General features: G+C 36.3%; 1 protein-coding gene across 1 annotated transcript in view; it reads right to left on the reverse strand.

Moving 5' to 3' along the window:
- Nucleotides 1-23,386, reverse strand: part of PAM (peptidylglycine alpha-amidating monooxygenase) — a 77,517-nt gene that overhangs the window by 17,562 nt on the left and 36,569 nt on the right. The window contains exons 12-15 of the mRNA XM_082497971.1: nt 20,035-20,222; nt 19,387-19,458; nt 6,170-6,475; nt 974-1,103 (exon numbers count right to left, since the gene is read on the reverse strand). Coding sequence (XP_082354097.1) covers nt 974-1,103; nt 6,170-6,475; nt 19,387-19,458; nt 20,035-20,222 — 696 coding nt within the window. The remainder of the gene's footprint in view (nt 1-973; nt 1,104-6,169; nt 6,476-19,386; nt 19,459-20,034; nt 20,223-23,386) is intronic.

Here is a 23,386-nt window from a genome sequence, read left to right on the forward strand (position 1 = left end):
TTCCTCCATAAAACAGTATTCTAAGTATAATTTTTTATTATAAGGTTGAGAAAGCTGTACCCTCTAACCCTCAGAAATTATGTTACCTTAAAATGAATTCAGCGGGAGTTGAAAAAAATCCCTACTGTTTAGCCTTATAGTTATATATAGAGAACAGATGCTTAGAAAGAAGATTAAAAAAGCACATTAAAAAAGGGTACTACATAATATTCTGTTACAGGCTAATACTATTTCCTCCCAGTGTTCTGTTGAAGTTTCATGGAATTTTTTCCAAAGTGTCCATCTATACAGTTAGACATACTATTTTATAGCTCAAAGACATAAGGACACTGTACAAATAAGGACACTGTCCTTTATTTGGAATGTTCTGTTCTTAAAATAATATAACTTTGAGTATATTACTTTACAAACACTAGAAAAATGGCCATTATAATGTTTGGACTTCTTTTTTTGTTTTGAGTGACATTAAACAGTAAATTTATCAAATGAGTAGAACAAAGCCTGTTTTGAGAGAGTGCCTTGTAATGATCCAATTTTGTTCAGTGGCCATAAACACACAAAAAATGAAGACAGATCAGAGCTAGCTTTGCATGTCTTAAACCCAGGTAATAGTAGTATACCATACTAAAATGTCATTCTCCCAGGCTGATTAGTCCTGCTTAAAAACATGGAGAAGCAAGGATAATTAATCTCAGTGAATATCATACTACCATGGTCATACAGCCGAAGGACCTAATGTACTATGTTCTTTTTCTTTGGAGACACATTCTTACGGTCTAAAGACCTAGTACCCCCATCATCTTGAACTGTCAGTCACCACTTCCATTCTGAGTCTCCCAAAGGCACTTTCAGCCAAAGAACTGAATTTTAAACAGAAGAGGAACAATCCGTCTTTTCTTTTCTTGAGCAGATATACAAACAGCACACACCAATTTGACCTTGTAACATGCCATTCGGCAGAGGGTCTACTTACTTTTCATCCCAAACATGATCACCTCTGTGGAAGATAACTAGGTTATTTTCAAGGTCCAGGGCCAACCCAGAAACTTGGCCTAGTCTGAGGTCTAACCCAGGCCACTCCACAGCCTCTTCTATGTGGAAATCTGACCAAAGAAACAAATAAACAAAGGACAGACATTCATGTAGCATACTTATTAAAAAAAAAGGTTAGGTAGCATTTGGTACAGATTGTTGGGAATTATATGGACATTTTCTTACATGCAGTATTTCCGTTAATGCATTGCAATTTAATTTCAAGCATAGTTTTATTAAAGTAAAGCATGCACAAGCACTGGCATCCTGCTATGTATAGGATGACAGAAACTTCAAAACAGCTTTTGACTCCGGTATTTTCTCCATCCTATAAGGATACAGGTACACAGACTCTGGAATTTTTAGGAGCTCTGTGAATACTTTCTACATGGGAAGATTAGAGAAATACACAACTATCCAAAATCAGCAGGCAAATTTAAATATTAAAATATCAATGCTTTATTAAAAAATGCACAACAAAGACTACAAATCACTAAACCACCTACATATCAGAAGTGGTTGAATCATGACTTTTTTTTCCAAAAAGCTTTTAACACTAAGAAAAAAAATACATGGAAGGAAGAAAAACAGCAACGAGAAGCAAATAAAAGAGTCATTCTGTGAAGTTTGCCTACAACATTTCTTACAGCCAACATATGTGTTAGTTCTGGATACTGTTCATATCCTAATCTAAATATTATAGGCATAAATAGCAAACAGATGTCTAAATCTAAATCTGATGAAGGAGATGAAGAAGGGTATAATATCTGTCATTGTTTATGATATAACACAGTTTTTAAGAATAAATACTAGTTTTTGAATATCACAAATCTGATTTTCACACTTAATCAACAGCACAGGATTTAGCAAGTGAACCACTACTAAAAAGTCAGATACTTCTTGTGTTTCTCTTAAATCGTAAAACTTTCGTTCTCTTAAATCGTAAAAAATCCATTAAGGGAAATAAATCTATTTTCAACTTAAAGATTAAAATTAAATCTATAAAATAATATTTACTTCACTCCGTTTTATGTAAAAATAGACTTACACTGATTAAAGGTATGAACAGTCCAAAATTCAAAAAAGTTGCAGAGCGTTGGCTAGAAGGTTTAACTTCTCACAGACTGCTTAAATGCTATTTGGAAGAGGTTGGTCTGAGTTGCTCTGCCAGTATTAAAAGACAATTGAAAAACAGTCCCCAAAATATTCCTTTTACATGTTAGGAAATCCATCACTCCTTCCTGTCAGAAATTAATTTGCTCAGTATAATTCAGGTATTTCTAATCTGCAGTTTTTGTATGCAGGTAGGTACAGCCAAACTGAAGGTGAACAGAAAGCAGTTTCTTTGTAGCTGCATGAAACTGGAGCTGTTTCACTACTATTCAACATGTCTGATAGCATCATGCCGTACTTTGCAACTTTCAGTTCACCCTGAGTTCGTGTGTTTTGCTGTGATGCTGGACACTGTGATCACTGGGGTACCATCTATGCAGGTGAAACACACGTTCCCCCTCCCCACTCGCAAAGCGCCAGGGCATCAGTGCTTTGAAACAAGGCAGATCACAGACATTAACACACAGCACCCAAGGAGTTTTAAGAGGGTTCAGCTGGAAGTGATCTTCTAATGAAAGGAAAAACGAAAGGGGAAACAATGTCCAAAATGTTCAGGTCACCTGTGCAATCCAGGTGTTCTGATAAGCAAACCCCCCCCCCCCACCTTCCGTTTCACTTGGAAGAAATGTAGTCTGAGGAGTAACAGCAAGGATGGGGTGGAGGGAAAACCATTTTCTACAACCTACACAAGGGAAAGGTAAAAGTAGTGCTGAAAACCTACCACAGGCTAGAAGATATTTTACCTTTGTAGTTTTAGATACCATAGCTAGAGTAAGCGACAGAGAAACTCTTTAGGCTAACGCAAACCTCAGACAAACCTAAGGCAATCAGCAACTGCAGTGAACCCAAGACAGTAATCAAAAACTTCTAGAACAAGAAATTCTACTCTGTAGCAATTTTAGTGAACAAAAGTTCCAAGCTAAAAGAAAAGCCATTGAGAACAAAAATTATTCATATTCCTACTTGTGTACAGTTCCGTTGGTCACAGCAGGTGCAGTACCAGGTATATTCATTGACGTTAGAATTTTGAAAGAAATAAAAGGATGGACATCCTGTGTCTGCTTCCTCACTTGCTCATCCCGTATCAGTCTAAGTTAACTTGCCGAAAACTTGTGTATGTTTAATGTGACAGTGCCCCTTGGCCTCTGAGCCTTTTCAAAAAGGTTGGAGAAATTAAAAGGCTAAACATAGAAGGCCTAAATTTTGGCCTCTGTAAAATTCAGTCTCTCAAAAGGTATGTACTATAAAATACAAAATCTTTATACTTACACGTAAAGGACTAAAAGATTTCTGATAGATCAAAACAATAAAATGAATGTACAGTGTAATACAGTCTAATCACAAGAACAAGCCTCTACACAACCTTCAGATTTTCTCACACTTTTCAAAAATTGGTTTATTATTGCTACGTTTTCTTTTCCCTTTGCAAGCCTCATACTCAAAGTCCTTTGATACAGGTTTATCTTAAGGCAACTAGCTTTTTTACAAAAACTTACTTACTAAATTTAGATTTCATTTATCTAAGACTGATTATTAATTCCCTACAAAACTAAGTGGTCCATGGAATAGTTACACACAAAACCAAAGAAAATTACTTTTCCCCATTAAGAAAGACTTTTTTTAAAAAAACCTTATACAATCATGAGTTTTATTATCAATGAGATTTCTAAACTAAGTACCAGATCTTCTACCTCATAAATTAGAGTAATTCCTTTCATCAATAAACCTATAAAGAATTACATAGATTTAGAACATGCAAATCAGCCTCTAAGCTCTCTACAAGTAAAACAATAAAGCCTTATTTATTGGCAAAATTGCAATTTACTGTCCAGAAATCCCTGGAAGCTCTTGCTAGCTTTTAACATTACAAATTTTAGTCATATTGCATTTACTCCCTTGCCATCAGAGTAGTCATTTAAATCTTGACAAATGTAAGTAAGCACTCATAAAAGTTTTAAAAATTGGAAAATTACACTGTTTGCCTTAATTAGGAGGTATAATTGTATTGGTTGCAGTGATGTTAACAACCTGACTGATTAGTGATCAGTCTAACAAGATAACAACAGTGCAGGAATAGCAGTTGTATAAAGTTATAAACATAACATTTATAGCAATCTTACTTAACATTGTTCACTTGCTTTAGGCCAGTTACATGCTTAAAATTGGAATATATGCAAGACTAAAAATATTAAACTATTTTAATTCCCCTAATTTTTAAACAGTTAAATTAAATGAATTTAACATCAACCAGACTGTTGTCCTAAGAAATACTGAGAATTTTTTTAATTTAATACAGTAAAGAACTTTATGAAGGGTGCAAATTTTTTTATTAAATCAAGACAAGTTAGAGCACTTTATATTCCACTTCTTCCTCTGAAGAGGAAAATTCTGTTACGGAAGGTTCTGTTCTTCTAATATGTAAATAATTCCCAAAACAGAAACCAAATATGCGCTTAAAGATTTTATTGCTATAAAACTTCTTTTGCCAAAAGATGGCGCTGACAGCTCCTACAGTTCAGAATTTCTGTACTTAGCAGTATCACAAACACTAAAAAAACCCCAATACTAATTAAGATCATTTCAGTTTTCCTTTCTCCTGTAAATCAAAATTGCATCACTTGAAAGTCCATTTGTTAATTAGAGCTCCACCAACAAAGTCCCCCCAAAATGAATATAAAGCTACTAAAGTAGCCAAGCAAATGCTTCTTGTAGTTAGAATTCATGCCATATGGTGTGCCAACTAAGCCATTTATTCATTTCACTGATTCTCCCTCTTCTGGATCAGTTAAAACAGAAAGGAAATTTCTTTTTTCCCCCTCTACGCACCACATGCTATTAGGCTGAACTGAACAAACTGGTTTTGCTGAAATGCTACACACATTACTCTTCCAAGCATTTAATTCCAGTATCGCTTATGGAATTATTAATGATTTACACTTACGTCAGGCATATGGTAACATCCCACCTGTTTTTCACCCCTATGCCAATAACTTGACAGGCTCTGATTTAACGGACTAGCATAACATAACACTGGGCATTCCTTATCTTTGTTTTTCTGTCAAATACAAACCCAGAATTTTGCCGATTTGAATCCTATAATAGAATCTCACATAAGCAGAGACAATACATGTTAACATTTTGAACTGAAATAAAAATCAAATGGGTGATGAGTGATGTATATTTGTGGACAACAGTACTTAAAAACATCAAGCTGGTGGGTTGCAACATAAAAGCAAGCATGTGCTGCTACATCTTACGCATACAGATGACTTTCATGCATACATACCGGTTTCTTTTATGAGATACTCGTCACATGCTGCTTTATCTGGCTTTCCACATTAGCAAGTAAGACTAAGCACAATCAATATCACAGAGACCAAAATGCAAGTAAAACAAACACAATACTTCCATGGTTTCTGCTGTCATAGAAACCTGAAGGGAATGAATTATAAGCCTAGTATAAAAAAACACACTGTCCAAGAATATTTGGATAGCCAAGCCCAATTTGAAATAAATATGCAGAAATTTTACTTCTCAAGAATTTTTCATGATTAACTACCGCTCTTTGTGAATGAGAGAAAAAAAAAAAGTCCCTTAGAACTACAGCAATAAATTTTACAAAATCCTGTGTCTGACAAATCAAGGTAACCAGAAAACCCATAAAATGCATCGATTATCCCAGTGACCATTTTATAGTAGTTGCTTGTATCAAGAAAATTCTTCGCTTCCCATGACTACTATACCCTGTGTTTACCTTGTTTTAATGATATAAAATCATTAAGTAAAAGTCTTAAGAGTAGAAAAAATATTCCAACAAGTACTGGTATATATTCTTTCCTCACACATGGAGGGGTAAACTCCTCCACTGAAAAATCTCTAAAATAGAGGGAGAGCATTTCCATAATTAGGAAAACTCTCACGTAAAGTACTTCCAAACATCAATTGATATTCCCTTCAGATTTTGCTAATGTGGATCACAGCTCTTACATTGCATTTCATTGTATAAAATTAACCCCTAACCCACCTCCTGCATGTTCTTTTTCCCAGCTTCCCTCACCATGTTTAGGCTGTTGTAAAGACAAATGTCTGTTCTCTGGTGGCCTCAAGGTAGACTCTAGTCTGTGAAATTTGTGAATTCTGTCTCTGACAAGCATTGTATTGTCCCTCTCATCATGATTTGTGATCTCTCTGGCAAGATCCTTCTTTTGGACTACATTAGCAATCTCAGCTACAAGATCTGAGTCTGCCTTTTCTGTAGGGTTATGCTTATGCACATGCACAACATCTTCCCTTTCTCCTAGCAGCTTGGAAAGGAGTGAATAGAAATCACCTGTACAGAAAAGAGAAAAGATAAGAGGAAAGGAGGGAAAAAACAATTATAACAGATCGTGTACTTTTAGAAAGCTTCAGCAAAGTATAATGTAATAAAGTTATTCAAACAGTCATTGTCAAAAGCAGTATAAGAGGGAACTGTTTCAGCCTTGGGAATTGAACGAGCCACGTCTCTGGTATGACAAGATAATATCAAATCTTTATGAACTTTAATTTACATATAAATGTCCGTTTTTACCTGAGACTCCGGCATCAAAAAATAAGCACCTCTGCACAGATAATTCTTGGGAATAAGGAAAAAAAAAAAAAAAAAGGTATACAAATTTCAGTAAAAGAATATTTATGATGGAATTATCTGGATTTGGTGGGCTACTGCAGACTTCTATTTTTATAAAACAAAGAGGTAAAAATTCTATAGTTTTATCAATTTGTTCACTTACAAAGACAATAATACAGAGTCATGATGCATTTCAAAATATATTTCTTTTAAATCTGTCATAGCATAAGAAGCTTGGGCTGTAAGAAAACAGACTTTCACATTTGCAAAGAGATTCCATAGACCATACTGTAGAAAGAAGACACACTAGTAAAAGAAAGTGATCCATTAAATTTTGGGTTATTAATTCAGTCTGAGTCCTGTCCCCCTTCTTCGTCCAAATAGTAACTCCTTAGTCACAGTATCATCTGGCAATGCAGAGAACAGTATTTCTCAAGCTGCTTGCTGGCAATGCAGTTATCACTATAGCTTTCTTAGACACCAACAAGCATTTCAGTAAATTCCAGAACAACAGCTCAAAGCAAACAACCGAAAAATAGGTATGCAAATTCCCAAACCACAACTTTCTTCACAAAATATTCAAACCAGGTTTCAATGAAGTCAACGTTCAATTCTTTTTGCAGTATTACATAAAGTGATGACATGGTGACAAGTATATCCCTGTCCTGGGATTCTCTGCTAAAAAGCAGGTACCCAACTTGTTAGAATTTATTAATCAAATATCCTGGCTGCCTGAAACTATCATCAGTTCTGTTAAATACAACTGCACCATTTGAATGGAAAGAGACACCCAATATGCTTTAAGATTTAATTCAAGTAGGTATATCTTTATTTCATTTTAAGTACAAATCACTTGTAATTAAGAATTTGCATTATTTTATGACAGGTTATGTAAGTTTTTTAGAAAAGCAAAACTATAACTAATGAAGCTTTTGCCCAAAAAAACCCTCATCCAGAACCAGACCCCATCACTAGCAGCCTGGGACAGAGGAAATTAAGTCTTTTGGAAATGACCCTGAGAGGATCTGTCATGTTTATAAACAGTCTTAGTTCAATGATTTTGAGTAGCATTCCATTCCTTGCCCTTGGAAATGAAATATCCCAGATGAAATCTTCTGCCAGAAAATAATTACTGAAGTAACAGGGCCAATTTCAATGAAATGAACAAAGCAAATTAGGTAAGAGAGAATATCGTTAAGCTATATAACAAATATGAATTATTTGCTTCAAGCACAATTGTGAAGATAGAATCCTTCATAATCCCAATACTGTCATTCAACTAGTCCAACTACTAATTCAGAACAAATCCAAATATTCAAAAAGCATGATAACATAGAATTTTTGGATACAAACCATATTTCTTCTGAGAAAGGTTTATAGTTACATTAATCGGGTCCAGTAGTCTCTACCTCAAGCATCCAAGAATTGGTGTTGATGTAGAAACACATCTGGAATTTCCTTTACTTAGGAAACATTTGGTATTAAAATACTCTCCATTGGCCTTAACTATATTTTTGCACCATTTTAAAAGTTAAACAAAGTTCCTATGTAAAAAATGTTTTGGTTTTATCCATGGCTGGAGACCCACAGATAAGAAAAGCCCACTGACTTCTCTATATGCAATAATTTCCAACAGAGAGAGCTGAATGGTAAAAGCAGTGTTCTGCCTAATGTAACTGTGAAAACTCTCACTAAACCAGCAAGCCTGGTGCTGTTTTAAACTGCAGACCTTTTTAAAGCAGCTTTAGTGATCTTTGCCCAATTGACTCTTTCCTAGTTCTGTATTAACAGTCTGATCAATTTACTTGTAATTCTTGGTCATAAAAAAACTAACAACATGCTACAGTTTGTATAAAGGTTTCAGAGCCCTAACTCACAACTCATACGCTCATTCTGTTTGAACAATGACGTTTGCCAGCTTCCTGCTTCAGCCAAAGGCATTGCATTCTACTTCTGTTGTGCAATGGTTGCCACAATAATTAACTCACCCTTTAAAATAGATACTGCTTTTTGATTTAAAAAAGCAAACAAACAGAAAATCATTCAGTTTACCTGTCTCAAATTAGCTACAAAAGAAACTCCTAAGAGACAGGATTCAGTGAAGGACAAGAAGAAAAGAGAGCAGGGGGATACAACTTAAAAACAACAAAACCCAAGGAACAATGTTTAGGGTAAGGTGCTTTCAAAGAAAATTCCAGTGATCTTTATATTAATCAGGAACTCAGCTCCAAGCAGGTTGATCATGTTTGGTTTTCTACTAGCCTATGATCATAAGATATATGAGGAACTTTGGAACAGTGGAATACAGAATAAGGTGGCTTGAGTACACCACTATCAGAGGCTATAGATGAGATATTTTCCAAGTTGAGCTTGTTCTGTTAGTGCTTTCATTAAGCAGGGTTGTTTTAACCACAACAGAATATTTAGGAACTGTCTGAATGTATAGAAAAGAGTGTGCCTCAGAGAATAAAAGTGGTCTGAAGTGTAGCTGCTCTGAAACTGTGATCTTTACCTTAAATAAATGTGTCGGAGAAAATTAATATGAAATCTCTGCAGCACCTTAAGTTCAAAAGATATCCATGAAGCCTACATATCTCCCCAGCATCTCCACATGCTTGGCACAAACAGTAGGTGGAAGACTTCTGTCAATGTCTTAATATCTTGACGTGACTCAGAGTATTTACAAAGCAGAAAAGATGTGTCTGTGTGTCAAAGGGAAGAACTGAAGTTTCCTGTTTATTCAATGTATGCAACTGTTCCCTAAACTCCAGACGTTGAATGGAGGTCCCATATTATTTGGGACCAACTTTTTTCAGCTTTGTTTGTGATCCCCAGGCAAATTTCAATAAATCTGTAAGCAACATATTTTTAAGAAGTATTTCAGAATTCACTACATATCACTAGCAAAGAGCAGGCTCATGTTGTTTCTCATTAACAGTTGCTCTCTGCAAAACAATATCCAGCAAACATCAAAACACAATCTTGTGTTCCTGCTTTACAGATGTCTTGTACTAGCTGGAACAGTTGAAGGACACTGCTTGCCTGAAGATACTCAGTGGGAAAGGAACACCAGCAAGATGCACCATGTTATGTGTTTGGTCTTATTTGAGACAAGACAACCCGGCCTGTAGAATGCCACAGTAAGACTAGAAGAAGACATGGGTGAATGAACGACTTACTCTTGTTGAAATAACTGAAGTCTAGCACTGCAGTCTCAGGGAAGCTGACTGATTAGTTTCAGAGAGGATACTTACACGCACTTCTTATGTGTAAGGTACCAGGATACTTCCCTCTATGTAATGCAGTAAAAGATGATTGGCTACAAATACCTACAGTTTATGCTATTCTGGAGGAGGCAACAGCTGTCAAGACTAGAATGAAGTAATGCACAAGCATATTCCAGTGAGTTTAAACTTAATTACTATGGCAGTTCTACACTAGGAAAATTGCTTTACAGAACAGTGTTCTGGAAAACAGTCATACAAACAAACAAAATCATAACATTGGCAATTTCATTACAAACCATGAGCTGAACCTCACCTGATCTCAGTAAAAGACCAGATTAGTTTAAGGTTAATAAAACAGTTTAGTACGTTCACCACCAAGGTCTGGATGGAATCCAAACGGTGTTGAACTATGCATATCTAAAAACAGTCCTTTTTTTTCAGCGCCAGAGCAAGAGTTCCTCAACTTGCAGCGAGCAGTCGCTGTCCATGGTCCTTATGTAGTACACCGTTATGCTGTTGGAAGTACCAATTTCCAGTCTGGATGAAGTATCCAGCCATGGTGCTGCAGGATCAAGCTATGAGATAGATGGGGAAGTCAGCCACAGTAAAACTGTCCAGCGAGCTTGAACACGAAGCTGTTATGATACATACGTGAAAACTAATTTTACTGCATTTTAGAAAAAAGCCAAGAACACCTTGGTGGGGTCTGAGAATTCTCATCTCCAGAATATGTATTTGTGTCACAATGCCTCTACAGTTTTCACTGAGACAGTTCAGATAGCTTCCTCCATCTGTCACTGGCATTCCAGACTTCTGTTAGGAATCAGATTGAACAGGTTTTCAAACATGAAGACACTATTGCAGCTTTCTGACAAAATGATGCCTTACCAGGACATAACCAGAACTGAGCGATTAAGAGCAAAAATCTAGCAAGCACTCATAGAACCATAGAATGGGTTGGGTTGGAAGGGACGTTAAAGATCACCTAGTTCCAACCCCCCTGCCATGGGAGGGACACCTTCCACTAGATCAGGGTGCTCAAAGCCCCATCCAACCTGGCCTTGGAACACTTCCAGGGATGGGGCCTCCACAACTTCTCTGGGCAACACATGCCAGGGTCTCACCACCATCACAGCAAAGAATTTCTTCCTGGTATCTAATCTAAATCTACCTTCTTTCAGTTTAAAACCATTACCACTCAACCTATCACTACACTCCTTGATAAAGAGTCCCTCTCCATCTTTCCTGTAGGGCCCCTTTAGGTACTGGAAGGCTGCTATAAGATCTCCCCAGAGCCTTCTCTTCTCCAGACTGAACAACACAAAACTCTCTCAGCACTCTGTGTTGACAAGGGAATGGTACTGTAGTTTATCTGTGTACTGCTGTACATAGATAAATGTGTGAATGCATGTAATGACAGTCTCTTCTTGGGCATGTCTGATCTGACATGGAGCTAGTATGTTGGTCCTTCCAGACTAATGTGTTGGTCCTATTACAATTGTACTAAGAGACAAGTTTTCATAGTTGACTTTGGGTTTCCTAATTATGTCAGAATAAAATGGAGTGTATTCTGAGACTGCATGTTTCTCTCTTAGAACCACAGCATCATAGAATCATTTAGGTTGGAAAGAACCTTTATGAACATCAGGTCTAACAGTTAACTGAGCACTGTCAAGTCCACCAATAAACCATGTCCTGAAGCACCACATCTACATGTCTTTTAAATACCTCCAGAGATGGTGATTCAACCACTTCCCTGGGCAGCTTGTTCCAATGCTTGAAAATCCTTTAGGTGAAGAAATATTTCCTAATATCCAATCTAAACCTCCCCTGGCACAACTTGAGGCCATTTCTTATCTGGATGTGCTTCTGTTTAGCGTGTTCATCTGGCAAAAATAGTCAGTGCTTTGCCTTTTCACAAGTGCTGGAATCAGGGTCCAAAAGATACAGACTCCAACTATGACTTCACTTCATCTTAAATATCACATAATGTCTATTTAATATGTTAAGAGCCATATCACAGAATGTGTACGTCAGCTGAAGAACTACCTTCCTGGTGAATTTACAGAAATTTGGCTGCAAATGTCACCTTCAAGACTGTGCCACCGTGAATAAATGCCTTCCAAATAAACATTTCTCAAAATCAAAAATTTAATTTTCTTTGCCTTCTTTGACTCCTAGACGAAGCTACTAAGCTGACTTTAATAGGCATACATAAGAAAACATTGCTGGTAGAGAAGAAGGGGACAAAGGCATGGAAAGACATGGCATAAATGAACAAAATGTAATGTCTATTTATTTGAAGTGACATTGGACACAGTTTGATATAATAGGCCAAGAAAACTTTCAATATGGCTTCTAGTCTGCTATTATTTCTCATGCAAGTCCTACCACACTGATTTAACTTGTTGCTTTGATGAAAGATACCTGAGAATACAAAATACTAAGTAAGGCTGTTTTCTTTTTGAAGGGGTTTGAGAGTCTGGGGGAAGGAAGCATAGATACTAGGAAATGAAAAGGGTTAAGCTGCTCTACAGATTCTTGGTCACCATCACTGTGCCCTAAGTGACGTGCACCTATAGCACAGGCAAACTGACATGTTTGAAGAACAGTAACTGTACTTGCTCTCAAAGCATTTCTAAGCAGCTTACAGAGCTAAAAAAAGATGGAAGAAAGAATTAAAACACAAAATCATTAGCTGTTTTATTCTATGTCTGCATGTCCCTAAGAAGAGCTTTTACTACTATGGCAATGAAAATGCATTTTCCTAGTTTTTAATGAATTCTTTTTTTTTTCTTCAACTGTCAAAATGTTTTAATGTGCAAATGTTTTGAGAGTCCAAGCATGGTTTATAAAATCACTAGGTTAAAGGAGTTTTTAACTGGGAAAGAGAGTGTTAAAGGTAAGACAAAGTATAAAAGATGAAAGAATCTTCACTGAGCATAACATTTTGTTACAGACACACGTTCTTCATCAACAAAACAGAACCTGAGACTCAAACCCCAAGCTGGTTGCAGTTTCCTAATTGCCCTATTCTTTCCTCTCCTTCCTGACAAGCACCAATTATTTTGTTACAATAAAATATATTTATTGGCTACAGCTAAATGACTAGCAATAAACACAATGGTTTTACTACATAGGACTTTGCTGTGCTTATTTGGATATATTGCGCACATTTGGATATACTACACTTGTAGATATACTTCTCACAAAATTACATATATGAGACTATTTATTAAAGAGTAGATCTGCTATCTTCATTTTATTTGTTTTAAGCATCGTCATGGTTTAGTTTGAAAAAATACCCTTCTTTTTTTTTTTTTTTAAGAAGGAAACAAAAGAGATGAGGCAGAAAGAGGAGGAGCTATAGCTCCTCCATTCACTTATATCAACCAGAAATTTCTAACCCAGATACAAAAAGCCTTGTTCAGTACACTTTTATTGTAATGAGCTTTTCACAGAAATGTGCAAGTAAACAGCAAAATACACAACACTGAACATTTCAGCTTCTCAACTCACAGATTCATCTATAACCTTGCAAAATATTTCCAGCAGTGTGACAAACATGCTGTGCAAAATATTTATCTGTGTGCACACACGCACTCATGTGTAAATATAGCATACAAGAACCAAAAATAATTAGAAGATGGGTTAGGCATCCAACAGGTAATAAATAGCAGAATTATGTGTAACCTTAATTCAGCACCCATTTTGTATGGATTAAGACGCTAATTTTTCTTACAAAGAAACCTCCTCTTAACATCAATGGGCCATCACTATATATTCGTATTTAACCTCATTCAAAGAATCCCCCTCCAAGCACTCCTGAACAAGTGTTTTAACTGAACAGAAAGACTTCTCTTAAGATTTCTATTTCATCATCTCTGTTTATTAAATACTTACTTATACCAAATTACTTCATTACCACAGCCTGTCCTGTGAAATTAAGGTCCATAATTACTGTTACTTTGCTAGCGATTACAGCCAGAACTGTCATTTAGCATCCATTCATTTTGGGTGCCCACCTAGAAATGTCTCACAATGTGACAATACAGGGTACTTAGCATTGTCTTTCACATCTTAGTACAAGCCACATTTCCAGGCAGTGCATATACACAGTAGGAGCTGTGTATATGCAAGACTTAGCTTCAGTTCTTTGTTTTGCCCATCCTCAAAGACTTGGAAAAGAAATCAGGACATCAGATTTCATTCACTAAGGTATCCAGCTACCTAGAACCATTCAGCAACTCTGGTAAAAGTCTAGAGTAAAACACACTTTAATCAGAGAGCATCAAATTGCCTTAGACCATGAAGTCATGTTCTTTTCTTTACATTGTTTCCTATTGCACTCACTATACACATTCCAATCTCTAAAACAATAAGGTAGAAGTCCAGTGAAGTGTTTTTCTATGCAACCTTTCTCACCATCAGGACAGATTTAAGTCTGCAATTCTACAATTGCAGACTTAAAGCCCAACTTTATAAAAGCTAACTTCTGAATGCTGGACTCAAGCTGTAATATTATTTTAAATGTAGGAGGTTTGGTGGGATCTCAGTGAAACACTCGGCTGTGAAAAAGGGACTTCACATGAGTCTAGTTTGGACACGCAGAAAGAGAGATCTTAAGTTCACTTGTACTGAACTTCACCATTTGAGCTCCTGGAATAACTTGTGCTCATGGTAATAATGAAATAATGGGTGATGAGGAAAAAGAACCCATATTGGCAGTACAACTCACCAATACAGAGAGACAAAGAATCACAACTTTGACTCTTACTTCAGATTCCATCATCAGAGGCAAAAACACATGTTACTTTTTCAGTACTAACTTCTAAATTCCTTAAGCCAGACACAACAAAAATGTACTTTTCTAAGTGTCACAGTAAACATTAATGTAAGTTGAAAATAAGATAATAAAGTAAGATGTGTAAGTATATGTGTAAGTAATGTATACATGTGTACACACGTGCCCTTCTAAAAGAAAAAAATCAAATCTAATTTTTGGTTTATATGCTGCAAGTGAATTTTGAGTTCAAGACAGCCTCGATTTTTTTTTTAAACCATTTAAAAATAATTATATTGGTTTTACTAGGAAGAAAATTGCCTTTTCTGCTTCAAGAGAAAGTTTATGATTACATCTGATACACACAAAAAGAGGTATCAAATCATGAGCCACAGGTCAACAAATGAAACACTGCACATCTGATTAACCATCACCTGTAAATTCCCTCCTTGTTATTAAGAAACTACTCCTCTATTGTGTCCATACAGCTATCAAGTACAGCAGCAGCTGACCTTCTTAATAGTAAAGGCTGCTTCACTGCTTGCATACCAAAATAAACCTAAACTATATTATATTATGCCACAGACTACAGTCAGGAAAGTGTTGAAGAAACAGAATGAAACACATTTAGGGCTTTTTTCTACAGGTAAAAAAGAGACATCTAGCAGACATGGTGAATGCTATGAACAGACAATAGTTTTTTTCACTACTGTATCTATTGAATAACATTTAATAAAACTTCTATTGATGAACATAATCAATAAACATAAATAATATTTGTTTTGCTAGGGACATTGTACTTCAGCAGGAACAATATGCACAAATGTCTAAATCAATTGCATAACCCACAATAATTAACTTCCTACGCTCAGTTTATCTTCACCAAACAGCGACACTGCTGTTTCAGAAACAATATAATGAGGTCAGTTCCATTAAGGTAAGCTCAGTTTAATTTTAACACTACAGCTTTGTCTTCATGGTGAGCGGTGGTTCACTTTGCGATGGTTACTACTTATTTCAATATATTTACGTTGTTTATTAATGTGCTTCTGATAAGTGAAGGTGACGAAATTGAAAATTTAACTTAAGAGTGATGATGACTCCTGGAGATGCCAATATAATGAACTGCCTACATGTAGCAGGAAATAAATCTTCTAAATCTATGTCCAGGCAATCATGGGATATACACATAATTAGCAGGCGGGTACTTTCACATGGCAGGCTTTTTCATTTTCTCCTTCTGAGGCAAATGCTTAGATGTAATACTACTCACAACAAAGTTTGTCTCTTCGACCATGCCTCTGCCACCCAGATCTGTAAGTATCTCCAGGGCAATAGAACAATTTAACAACTGCTTCAGTTTTAGTGAAGTAACAGTGTTTACTTTAGTTACGTGAAACTAAGAAGGGGAAAATTTAAGTTGCGACAATATAATGAGTCATCGAGAAAAATCATGCAAGATAAAACAAAGAATTATGGAAAAATCGTTGAAGTACTATCTTCTAGCAAATCAAAGGCTGAATTTACTGAGCAACAGCTCAGCAGCAACAGAACTAATCAAAGACCGAGTTTTGGTGGATCTGTGTTTTGTAGATAAGCTTATCGTATAAAGTATGTCATGGCAAACCATAAATGGAAAAATTTATGTTACAACCTTTACCTCTGTGAAAGATTGTATTTGCTTTTGTGCAGCTTAGGGGTCCACTCTCCCACCCCTCAACTATAGAGTTTTCCTGATATTAAGACCTTGTTCAAATTTGGCTGATATTGGCTAACTCACTAAAGTTACTTGAGGAGATGGACAAATTGGCAATGCAATTACATAAAACCACTTTGCCCCAGAAAACTGGACTCCAATTTGTATTTAATTTTTATATGCACATTTTAGCAGACCCCATTCAGCCCCTAATTTTCCCAGTGCATCTTAGCAAGTGCTCATGTGCTTGTAGGACCAAAAACCACTTTCTAAAACAGTCACCCAACTTTCCCTCTTTGGAGAGAAAAATAAAACCAAGCCTGATCTGATTTTTCCTTTTTTTTTTTTTTTTTGCTTAAACACACGTAATTCAACTGAAGTTAGAGCTGTATCAATGTAAAATTGAAGCCAGGCTCCTGTAAATGACAGGAGAATTTATCTTAAACTAGCAATTAAGAACATGAAATAAAATTCTCTTGCATCAACTAATCCAGTTGGTGGCTGGTCACAAGTGGTGTTTGCCTCGGCTTAGGACTGGGGCTAGTTCTGTATAGTACCTTTATCGGTGATCTGGATGAGGGGATCAAGTGCACCCTTGGTAAGTTTGCAGACGACACCAAGTTGGGCAGGAGCGTTGATCTGATTGAGGGGAGGATGGCTCTACAGAGGGATCTGGACAGGCTGGACCGATGGGCTGAGGGTAATGGTATGAGGTTCAACAAGGCCAAGTGCCAGGTCCAGCACTTGGGTCACAACAACCCCATGCAGTGCTACAGGCCTGGGGAAGAGTGGCTGGAAAGCTGCCTGGCAGAAAAGGACCTGGGGGTGTTGGTGGACAGCTGGCTGAATATGAGCCAGCAGTGTGCTCAGGTGGCCAAGAAGACCAACAGCATCCTGGCTTGTATCAGAAACCGTGCGGCCAGCAGGACTAGGGAAGTGATTGTTCCCCTGTACTTGGCACTGGTGAGGCCCCACCACAAAGACTGTGTTCAGTTTTGGGCTCCTCACTACAAGAAAGACATTGAGGTGCTGGAGTGAGTCCAAAGAAGGCAATGAAGCTGGTGAGGGGTCTGGAGCACAAGTCTTATGAGGAGCAGCTGAGGGAACTGGGGTTGTTTAGCCTGGAGAAGAGGAGGCTGAAGGGAGACCTTAGCGCTCTCTACAACTACCTGAAAGGAGGCTGTGGAGAGGTGGGGGCTGACCTCCCAAGTAACAAGTGATAGGACAAAAGGAAATGGCCTCAAGTTGCACCAGGGGAGGTTTAGATGAGATATTAGGAAAAATTTCTTCACCAAAAGCGTTGTCAACATTGGAACAGGCTGCCCAGGGAAGTGGTGGAATCGCCATCCCTGGAGGTATTGAAAAGATGTGTAGATGTGGTGCTTAGGGACATGGTTTAGTGGTGGTTTTGGTATTGTTCGGTTGGTGGTTGGACTTGATGATCTTAAAGATCCCTTCCAACCTAGATGATTCTATGATTCTATAATTACTGTGTTTTGATATTTCATATCATGAACTCAACTAATTTCAAATGGACAAAACAATGCAGTGTGTTTCCATAGAAACATGTTAGATGAGGACGTATACTAAATAGTGGTTTCAGCAAATGAGACTGCATTGCAGAAATGTGGCTTTGAAATACATTTCAAAGAAAAATGAAAAGATTTTAAAAACAGGACCTTGTTTCAAGATTTTGTTTGAAACATTAATGAATTCAATCATACACACAGATAACAAGATCCTCAACCAAATGCTAATACGCTTATTAGCAACATAAGGGTGAAGCTGCTTGTCAGCATAAATCTTGATATAAATTTGTAAGCAGCCAGCTCATTTTGCTCTGTAATAGGCTTAAAAAAATTAGAATTGTATTTCTTTCAAAAAAAGTCCATCTTGAATTGACTAAGATAAGTTTCAGATATAGAATTGTAAATATTGCCTCTAGTAGTTTAAGGTACTTTCAGTCAAGATGCTGTTACACTCTAGAATCTCGTTTTTATGTAACTGTAACTTAATTATTTGAGTTAACTCTGCAGAACGGCCAAATATATAGAAAATCTAACCCCTTGGGAGATGTTATCAAAGGCTCTAAACACTGGCCTAATCTTTGCTCTCATTAAAGGCGAAAGGAAACTTGCCTTTAATGTATTTAGGTCTTGAACCTCCACATTGTTCAATGAAAACAGTATGAAACTGCAGCTGACGAGGTCTTCACCTTAGTATCAAGAATAGTATCTTGATAATGAACCAATATTTATCTAATAGCATATGATCCACAGGAACTTTAAAGTACAGTCTTATTTTAATGTATCTCTGAAACATAAATAACATTCAGCATATTTCTAGAAGCTTTGTAATAGTCATGGATTTTTTCCTTCAGCTAGGTACTGCACACATTTTTGCATGAATCGTTATATGTGCACATATGTATAAATGTAGTGAAAAATAATTCAATATTAACCTAAACTGCAGTCCACCCACTGCATGTACAACCAATATTGAAGCACAAGAACGTATTATTCCCTCATCCACACAAACTGAGGAAATAGGCGAAGAGCTAATAGCAGATACTTATACACAGGACAGTTACAAACTATAGGACTACTTCTTTGTATCTGTTCTTTAGGATTGCACTTACAGACAAATTTCAACTTTCTTTAGCAAATTAAACCAAGAACAGGAAAATCTAATGAGATTAAAATGCACTATAAATTTAACTACAAGGCTAGAGATCACTGGTAGACTGATGTTTTTATTATTTCTTATAGAGCATTCAATCATATTAGCTGTAGAGAACATTGCAAATTGCATCAATTAAAGATAAACAGATTAAAAACTTCATACCTCATTAACAATCAGGATATAATTTATCAGTATTTTACATTAGTGACTCCCTTAATTGACATAGAAATAAACAAGTACATACCCTGATCCAAAATCTCTTCCTCTTCTTTTTTGGCCTGCTGCAGCAAAGAACTTTTATCAGTATCCTTCATTTCTGAAAAATTGATTTAGGATATGATGTTAACCTCTGCATGTGAAAGGAATTGAGTATCTTACTACTGGGGTAAAAAAGCCCTTCTGAAATGAACACTTTGTATTTTTATCTATCTACAGTAGTTATACCAAACAGTGGAGCAGTAAACAACTGGAATAAAAAAAATAAGACTTTTACTTTGCCACACAGACATACCAGTCGGATTACTTCTGAATAATATGAGTTGAATGATTCAACTTTGTAGGAAACAGATAGATAAAGCAAATAGTAAAAAACTGTTAATATAAAGTATTTGGCATAGAAAAGAGGTCAATCTTCCGGGTACACAGCTCAAGTAGCTATAAAAATATGTTGGAAATTTTTGAAAGAGGAAAATAGGAAGAAATAGAAAAAAGACTATGCCAGACATTTTCACCAAAAACAAGAGCAGATCCCATGATGGTCTATAATTAGCAACTTGAACTTTATTCAAAATTGCATTTCCTTTTTATGAAAATTTAGCATATCAAGCTAACACAGACAAACACATCAGTGAGCACAAAGACTTGAATAAAATGGATTACAAGTTTTTTTCACCTTCATGATGTCCATGTGACATCTTTAGCATATCAGACTTGACTGGAATAGGAATATTTGCCTCCTGTGGTATATTTCGGAACATCTCAGGGTTTGCATTCTGTGTGCAGGTCATATAAGAGACAGCATGCTTGGCTTCCATATAGTACATAATGTAAAAATTACACATTTCATCATTGGCTGTTCCCCTACACAACACAGAAAAGATGCAGCCGTTAGAAAAAAATGAGCTGAATATAGGTATTTTTCAATTAATCTAACTTGTTTAACAGAATATTAAAAAGCTGCAATGAAATGTTTAAAGTCCCACCCTAAAATAGCTTCATTGCAGTGAATATCAAGCTTCTTTCAGTTTATACTAGACAATACTTGTTTGCACAAACTCCCCAGGTATCTCAGAAATTCCTAACAATTTGGTCTTGATTCTTGCATCAACTATTTAAACTGTTCTTCCTTCTCATTTCCCCAGTATACTCCTCATAGTCCCCAGTGTGTCACCAACTATGCACATGCTCCAATGAAATACCACAGAACTCTATCATTCATTATGTCACCATTCATACACTTTGTCAATCTGGGGCAAACCTAATTTAAAATCGTTGCAAATAACATCTACATTTCATTTCAGCAGCTGTCTTTTACGAGAGTTTTTTTCTCCCCATGTTCAAGCGCATACATTTATTGGCCAATCACACTGGTTCTAATGCAGCAAAACTTAATTTCAGCACATATGAAGATACCATAAATATCTCTTAAAGAGAAGATAGCACTGCCATCTTGAGAATAACTTGATCACAAGCTTCTGTAAGGAAAACACGAGTGCAAGAGAAATGATTAAACACTAGCAAAATTCAGTTCTTTGATAAATGCTGTGCATGTACTTGAAACAGAAGAGGCTCTTCTGTACTGCTACATAATCCTGTCTTCAATAGAAAAAACAGCTGGTATGAGAATTTTTTCTGAGAAATATTACTTTGTGAAGCAGACAATATAGGGCCTCTTTGCAACTCTGATGTGCTTCTGTTTTTTTCCTCTGCCATATAGGTTGGTATCTTTTATTTACAGCTACAATCCTGACAATGGAATAAGCTAGGACTTATAAATAATGGTTCACAAAATAAAGGGGTTTACATTAAGAATTTTTAATTAGCTTTCACAATTAACCAGTGAGCACACACTCATTAAAAAGATACGGGGGTGGCCTATTAGCTGTTTGCAAAAGACGTCAGCTCTGACTTTTCCAGCAGCATCCTGCAGCATTCATTTATTCACCATAGCAACAATAATGACACCAGCCGGAGGGGAGACAGGGGAAACATGGGAGAAGAGACTGTTTCAAAAGGGGAATTGGTATTTTTCCATGCATTGAAAATTTAGCATCCCTTGGAGACCACAAAAATCAGACTCTGACTTGGCAAGCTCTGCTTAAGCTTTTAGAAAGCATTAACTTCACTGCTGGACTCCCAGTATCTGTCACTGTAATTGCCTCCTCTTTAAAACTACAGTAGAAAAGGGGATGTGGAACCCACACAAACTCTGGTTCACCTGATACATGTAACTGTGTCTAAAAACTTCAACTAATTTCATTTTAAATATTTACAGTTTAAAAAAAAAAAAGCAAAATACTCTGTCAACAACAGCTGTAGTAAATTCTTTGAAAACCCATAATCCTTCCATTAGATATCCAAACTGAGAAACCCTGTTTTGTGAAGTAGCTTAATGAGTAGAAATGCTGAAGAATAAGTTAAAAAGAAATAAAATAAAAAAATTCCTGTTAACCGCCTTCACACCTCTGCCACAGATATCTAGAACCATATCCAGATCTTGTTATATTAACAGTAGACAGTGAGGCATAATGAAACAGACTGTTTAGCATCAAAAACAAGATAATGCAGTTAAATTACCTTAAATACCGAATGGGAACGTTTTGCTACAGGCATATAAACCTTCTGTGGAATGGTACAATACCTATTAAACATATTTTGAAAGGGTTGCACTACTTACTGTCTGTTAAAGAGTTTTAAACAATACATTACATTGCAACTGGAAAAATAAGCAGCCACAATGGCTAATGGCACGTTCCTTTACAAAGATAGGATCCTTACACTGAATAGACTCTAGTTGCTTGATATCCCTTAGACTGGTAAGCTATATACTACTTGATACTATATCAACTCTAATGTTTACTCTGAAACGTCAAGTTATCTGTTAAAAAACTGCAGTGGCTGCTTGCATGGAGTACTTACTGGTCTGTAGCAAAAATTAGAAGAAACTTTGCTTTATAAATTAGGAATAGCTGATGTCCTTCTTATTTGACAAAGGATAATTCAAGTCTTTAATTTGCAAAAGCTTGAACTTGAGGAGAAATCCAGCTAACTGAAATGGACAATTAATGAAACTTTTAAAGAGATGACTCCTGCGTCACCTTTTTACACCAGAGACATTAAGTTTGTGTTTGTGTAATTACCCTGAACATGTATGTAGATAATTGCACAAGCAAAATCAAGTTTCACTGCTGAATCTGGGTTTGCCCAACTCTACACATTTAAGAGGCATGCCTCAATACCTAATTTAATTTCTCAGATTGGGCGAGGAAGCAGGATGAGAAAGGTTAGTGTGAACCATGGGGGTCATGAGATAACGTAAGATAATGGCAAGCCATTAGTGTAACTACAGAAAAACATGAAAAAAAACAAGACCAAATGTGTAAAGAAACAAACAGCACAGTAAGGAAGGTATAAAACGAAAACATCTCTCCTTCCCCACCAAGTTAAATACTAAGTAATAGACTTGGTCAAAAATGACACTTCATTCACATGAAAGGGACTAGTTGACTATCACAAAAATTATTCCACTGTTAAGAAAGTATATCATCGAGAATATGTCAGATTTTAATTAGTTAGCATATATTATGAATGATTAAGCTTTAACTGATCAGCTTTGGAAAGGCGAGTGGAGAAAGCAAACTAAGTTTTTTTAGCCCTGCCTTCTATGTATATTAGAGATAAATCACATAGGGAATTTAAGATCATCTTGTCAGCTAGTTTAAGAAAAAACAAAAACACCAGCAGAAAATTAAATACAGAGACCAGCAAAGTGAACATGCAGACTTGATCTGATCCTTTTCAGATATGCATTATTTCACAGCCTTCCTTTCACGTTTGCATTTCCCATTTTTCCAGTGTTTATAGTTGGAACTCAGAGGTTCTTTTAATATTTCTCTTGGACTGACAAGTCATTCTGAATGGGAGTTCTGAATTGCAACATCAGGGCAACATTTTCCAAGATTTTAACAACTTTTATTTAATTTATTTGAGCTGTATATCTTTCCATATACTCAACATTGTTGTAA

The sequence above is a fragment of the Vanellus vanellus genome (genome assembly GCF_965231255.1).
Source record: "Vanellus vanellus genome assembly, chromosome: Z".
NCBI classification, from domain to species: Eukaryota; Metazoa; Chordata; class Aves; order Charadriiformes; family Charadriidae; genus Vanellus; species Vanellus vanellus.